Genomic DNA, 5,834 nt, shown 5'->3' with positions numbered 1-5,834 from the left:
TGTCTTAAGACAGTCTTATCCATACTTGTGTCTTGAGGGAAGAAGAATTCTGCCTTATGCAATCCTGGCAGATGTATCTAAGCTTTTATGTGGCACTGCAGACCCTTAACACTTTGTGTGTATGTGTATCCTCACGCATACTGTCCCACTGTAAAGCTTTCCACTGTGTTGAAGCTGTGTTCTGAGATTTAGGCTTTTTTATATCCTAGTTGTACGAAGATTCATCGTAGAACAAAGCAGTCCAGCAGACCTTCCTGGGCCTGTTTGCACTGCTTGGAAATCTCAGCCAAAAAGGGTGAATCGTTCTCTGGTGAATAAATGACAACATGTTCTCATCTGCTGTTTAGTTTTAGAAAAAGAGATACATGATTGGATAGCAATACATTCAGTCAAGGCAAGTCTTTCTTTGTCACTCAGATCTTGAGCATCTACCTTAGAGGTGGGAGGAGAAACCAACAACCTTTGAGAGAAAGGCTTTGTGGTGATTCTGTACAGCTGTTCCCCACTTCAGTTTTGACCTTGAAGTCCAGACAAGGAAAAACTCATGGGTGGTAAATCCTCTGCAAATCATGCTCTTGTGACGAAAGGTGGGTCAGTGACAGAGAGCAACAGGGACATCTGCTTTATGCAACCAAGGAATCATCCAGACCTCAAAATAGCATTTCAGCATCTGCAGATAGAAAGTGAATGAGTGATGAAGTTCAGCTGCCTGCTTGGTGTTCCCAGCATTGTGGACCATGGTGTGGAAGGAGAGAATAGCATCCTTCTGTGCTCTGCCCCAGCCTAGGGAAAGCGCTGTTTGTCAAGCGCCCATATATTAGTGGGAACTGCCCTGTAAGGATTTTCCCCTCCCTGGAAATCTCTATATGTAGCTTCTACTCAGTTTCTACACAGGTTCTGCTGTCCAGGAATATGACTGTATCTGATTCAGCTCTTCTTAGTCAGGAGCTGACCCTGTATTCAGGAGGTACTGTACTGCTTATACATATAAACCTGCCTCCCCATAGCTGGCTCTGCACAGAGGAGGCTTGTACATCTGTGGGAACATAACAGAGCTGGTTTGAAGGTGACAACACAGCTAGAGACAGCCAAGAATCACCTGTGGTTCCGGTGTTACCCCCCCAGAGGAAGTAGAACATACCTGCTGCAGTTTTTTCTTGCTCTGGAAGTGACAGTTGTCCAGGTTGGAGTGCCCCCTCTTCTCACACACTGTGCGGCCAATTTCCACATGGAGCATGTATTTCAGACCTCTGACGATCTAGAGAAAGTGGTTTCCTCCTTTAAAGTAGGGTCAGGGAAAGGTATGGTGAAATGAAATTTTGGCTGGGGATCAGGTGCTGCATCTGTCAGTTGTGTGTGGTGCTGTAGATATGTTTTATGGGGAGGGGTTGGAGTACCTCCTGTGGAGCAGTTAAATGGGATTGAGGGACATGTGCTGCTTATGTTTGGGCATTTTTAGAGCACTCCTGAGGAGAATCAAGGCTCCTGTGTCTCAGGTGCTCTGTAGCAAGGAGGACCACTGAAGTGTGTTCTCTTCTTACCTGCAGCATAGCTTTGTTTATTTGCCATTCTTTAAACAGAAAGAGGTCGTTGGAACTGTTGTTGTATTGGTAAACCCCAAAGCGAGCTGCCTTGCGAACGCCAGGATTGTTGGTGTTCACTGGGACCGGGAAGCCAGGATTAATGGTTGAATGAGGTGGTGGTGTATACGTAGCTGGAGAAACACAAAATGCGATCGTAAAACACATGCAGTGGATGAAATAGTGGGTAGCTATTCAGTCCTCTGAATCAATCCTAAGCCTTCTTACTTGTCCCATGCACTTCATAGAATCATTACAGAATGGTATGGGTCAGAAAGGACTTCATAGATCATCTAGTTCCAACCCCACTGCTGCAGGCAGGGTTGCCAACCACTAAATGTGCTTCAGGAAGACTGCTCGTCTCCATTTAAAAAGTAATTTTCCTTTAGATGTTTGAAATAGCAAAGCAACCCAATGGGATGAAGCAATAGATATGCTAGAAATGCTTGCAGGGCTCAGATTGCCTAAGGGAAGCTGGGATATTGTAAGCATTTAGGAAGTTTCTGGCCCTACGCCTACCTCAAAGCAAGGCCTGCTTTGAATCTAGCTATAAACCTAGACCATGTTGCTCAGAGGATAGTGTAACTTTGATAAAATATCGATCGCTGACTGGCAGAACCCTACTGCTCTTTGTTGACATGCCAAGACATAAGCTTACTTCCCCTCCATCTCCCAGCAGTTTTGATGGTATCTTCAGGTTTTTGTTTTAGGGAAATACAGATGGTGATATCTTTCAGTTCCTGAAATACAAGAGGAAGAAATCCTCAGCTTGTACAAGTTGTTGTGCTGCTGTAGATGCAAAGACCTGCCACTCCAGGAGGTGGTCCTTGGAGTTGCCTGTGTGTGTAGGCAGCAGACGTGCACGCAAACTTGCACTCAAAGCTTGTACTAATTTTCTGCAAAGCTCAAGCTTTTTGTCACCTGCAGCTTTTTTTTCCACAGCTACATGTCAGTAACAGCTGAGCCACAGAGCATAACCTGTGCATGTAAGCCAGTTTCTACTAAGAAACATGATTTATCTTTCTCCACAGTAGAAGGGAGCCAATCTGGTGAGCCAGTCTGCTTGAAAAAAAAATACAACAAAAAACCCCACCACCAACAAAACATTACATACCACCACCAGCACAGGAGTCACAGAGACTCATGACCTTGCAGCCTAGTGATGGAGGTATTTCTCAGGCAGGCCATCTTATCCACTGCTCAGCTTGTGGGTAAGGTTTTTTGAAGCATCTGTTTGTTCTTTTGTCCTAAACAGGGACTTTACTGTAGGGCTAAGATGGTGGAACCAACAGGCAGTTCCAGAGGGAGCGGCTGTATGGGACCTACCCAAAGACCAAAAAGAGGCTTGGAGCAGACCAGGACCTCGATCTGGGCTTTGTCTGCAAGGCTGTCCTCTTCATCAGGGATGAAGTACTCTTTCCTGCACCAGCAATGCCTATTAAATAGCTTATGGGAACCTGCTGTTTCTTGAGCCCTCTGAGCTAGCAACTGAGACAAGCTGTCCAGTTGAGAGGAGGTCTCTGGCTTGGGCTCTTCTGGCTACTCTCCAGGACCTCGTTTGAATTTATGCTCTTATGCCTGTTGGAAAGGCAGATGTGGCAGTGGTGGGGGTGTTGACAGCACATGCTGTCCCTTGTAGACCAAGGAGATAACATCAGTTTCTTTCAATCTTAGCACAAGGTCTCTTTGTGGCTTTACAGCTCTCAGCACCTCTTGAGTCATGGTGACGTTTCTGTTAGGTGTGGGATGCCAGGGTGGGGGCAGCTGAAGTCCCACTGTGTGTATGGGAAGAAAACAATGAAACGTGTTACTCAAACCAGTGTCCAGAGTGCCTTTGTTCCAATGCCTGCCTCATAGGTGCAGCAGTCTCACATGTGGCAAGTACTCTGAAATGCAACGTCTGAAGAGGTGAGTTCAGTCTATCAAACTGGACCTTGTGTGGCCTAGGCGTGTAGAAGCTGGTGGGACTTGTACCATGTGTCACAGGCAGATGATAAGCTGCTGTATTTTTGCTCCAGCTTTCATTAAGGGCTACTGGGCATCTTACCTCTTTCACCCAAGGGGGTAAGATGTCACCCATACTCACTCTATTGAGTATGACTCACGCTGGGGTAAAGCAAATATAAAATTGTGTTGCATGCAATGGTCTGAAATAACTTTTGCTGTTTGGAATAGTTTGTACCACTGTTTTTTACAAAATCCTGAAACTCTCTGGTGTGAGGCGCCTGCAGTTCTCCTTGCTACAAACCTTCCTGACAGGAGTCCCAGCCCGGGTGGGAGGGGAGGCACTGAGTGCCCTCGCCTGGCACTGACAGCTTTACAGCTCTCAGAGGATGTGGTCTCACAAGCTGGAGAAACAAATTCTGCTGCCCTGTGGGGAGAAGCTTATGGTCAGAGCATTTGTATTTATAGACCTCATTGTACTTCTGGGTTCGGATGTGGGGAAATCTAGCTTCCCTCCTCCTACTTCTACAGCAGAGTAGTAGGGTAGACTTCTCTTGCTCTGAGTTAGCAGGCCACTGCCTGTTATTAAACAAGAGAGGGCTGTTCTTACAGAGGTGAGCCAAGTGTTTTATCAAAGGATCTCTCCTGCGCTTTCCTCATTGAGAAATAACTTGGAGGTCCTGTTCCTGCAGTATGAGAGTAATCCTATGGATGTTCCCTCCCAGCCTGCAGGGAAGCAAATAGGGACACTCTTGCAACATATATATATTTTTTTCCCCTCCATGAGGTACTTTCAAAACCTCTTCCCCCATTACTAGGAGCAAGGCTAGGTTTTATCTTTATGTGTAAGACGCAGCAGAGTTCCTGCATGCCTCTGCAACCCCCAGAGGAAACCACAGCCGAAACAAAAAGCTGCTGGCTAACCAAAGGCCTGAGCGTGTTCATACTTTTGGCTCCTACGTGCAGAAGTAACACTGTAGCAGAGCTAAAACCTTCAGAGAAAAAACATTCCTGTCTGCCACTTCCATTCCAAAGATTTAAGGCTAGCTGCCATCAAGAGGGTTGCCTTGCTCAGCAAAGAAAGAAGTGATAGGGAGTAATGTGACACTAAAGTCATCTAATCGGTACTGACTCAGGTGCCCATCTGTACTTATCAGACAAATTGTTACCACAGTCTTTAGATTTAGTAAGCAAGGTCATGCAGAGTTTAAACACTGACAAATAAGTTAAAACCATAAGTTGACTTTGAAATTGTTAGATGGTGTTCCTGGATAATGTGCCTTGCTACAGGGAGAGAAAGTCTTTTAAGCGCCTAAAGTTTCAGCTGCAGTTGGAGGGCAGCAGTTAAAGAAAAGCCACGCTCCCAGGACCTGAAGCACAAGGAAAACAGAAATTATTTCCCACTCTTACCATCACAAGTGCAGGTGAGGCCCCAGAGCGCTAACCAGCAAAGCACGACGAAGCTGCGGGTCAAGTTTGCTGCCATCTCCACCGCTTCAGAAGCGGAGCCTGCCAACGCAGGCAGTGACTGCCCTGCTTCCTGCAGGGGAAGATGTGCCTCTGTGAGCGCTTTTTATTGGCTGGGAGGGAAGAAAAAAATTGTCCTAAACCCTAGAAAAAAAAAAAATCACCCTGAATGATCACGGCTCTGAGACTGACTTTGTCTCCTGCTGATGACTGCATGCCTCACAGCCCTGCCTTGGTGACTGCAAGTCCCACCTCAGATGGGGACTTTTGCTTTGTGATCTTCTAAGGGCTGCACAGAAACGTGGGCAGATATGTGTGATGTAACACCATCTGGTGCTCTGGGACGTGTTGTGGGGTAATAAGAGTAACGGTCATATGCTTTAAGATTCATGGGGGAAATGTAACCCCTATGAAATGGGCAGGGAGCCCTTGGGGTGGGGTTCTTGGCTTGTATATGGGTGGCTGTGTGTGGCGAAGAGTGACAGAAAAGATGGGTCTTGCTTCTCATGATGTGGATACAGCTAAAATCACCAGCTGCCAGACTCAGGAGAGTAGAAAATGAACTATCACCACTAAGGGCATGGTGGACCTCAGTCTGTGTGTGTCTGCTTGTTTCAGGTGAGCTCAGGTGCTTGTTGCCTTTCACTTGCCCCAGCAACGAACTGTGCTCCTGTGAGCAAAGCCACCTTATTGCCTGGAGGAAAGTCCTAAAGCAGGCCAGAGTGGGTGGCATGTAAGAAGCTGAAGGAGACTCATTTTAGTGCTTCTCAGTAGGAAGAGATTAGGTCAAGTCGAGGATGAAATGTCCCACTAAAAAGGAATGGGGCAAATGTAGTGAGTCAC

The 5,834-nt window shown here is 46.6% G+C and overlaps 1 protein-coding gene across 1 annotated transcript; it reads right to left on the bottom strand.

Annotated features, from left to right (window-relative positions):
- On the bottom strand, positions 330 to 5,267 carry CST7 (cystatin F). The gene is made up of 4 exons (XM_021390012.1): positions 4,935 to 5,267; positions 1,542 to 1,714; positions 1,142 to 1,258; positions 330 to 670 (listed from the first exon to the last, which is right to left on the bottom strand). Exons 1-4 carry the CDS (start codon positions 5,008 to 5,010, stop codon positions 593 to 595), a joined length of 444 nt encoding a protein of 147 aa, XP_021245687.1. The 5' UTR covers positions 5,011 to 5,267; the 3' UTR covers positions 330 to 592.

This window comes from Numida meleagris, chromosome 3 (assembly GCF_002078875.1).
Source record: "Numida meleagris isolate 19003 breed g44 Domestic line chromosome 3, NumMel1.0, whole genome shotgun sequence".
Taxonomy (NCBI): Eukaryota; Metazoa; Chordata; class Aves; order Galliformes; family Numididae; genus Numida; species Numida meleagris.
The sequence above is the reverse complement of the archived record's forward strand: the minus strand, read 5'-3'. Positions and strand labels throughout refer to the sequence as shown.

Bases quoted from the DNA above. Each gene is read 5' to 3' on its own strand.
- CST7 (XM_021390012.1), bottom strand. From the start codon at position 5,010: ATGGCAGCAAACTTGACCCGCAGCTTCGTCGTGCTTTGCTGGTTAGCG. The intron at 1,715-4,934 runs GTAAGAGTGGGA...GTGTTTCTCCAG, and splicing joins CCTCACCTGCACTTGTGATG to CTACGTATACACCACCACCT. The intron at 1,259-1,541 runs GTAAGAAGAGAA...CACTTTCTCTAG, and splicing joins TAAACAAAGCTATGCTGCAG to ATCGTCAGAGGTCTGAAATA.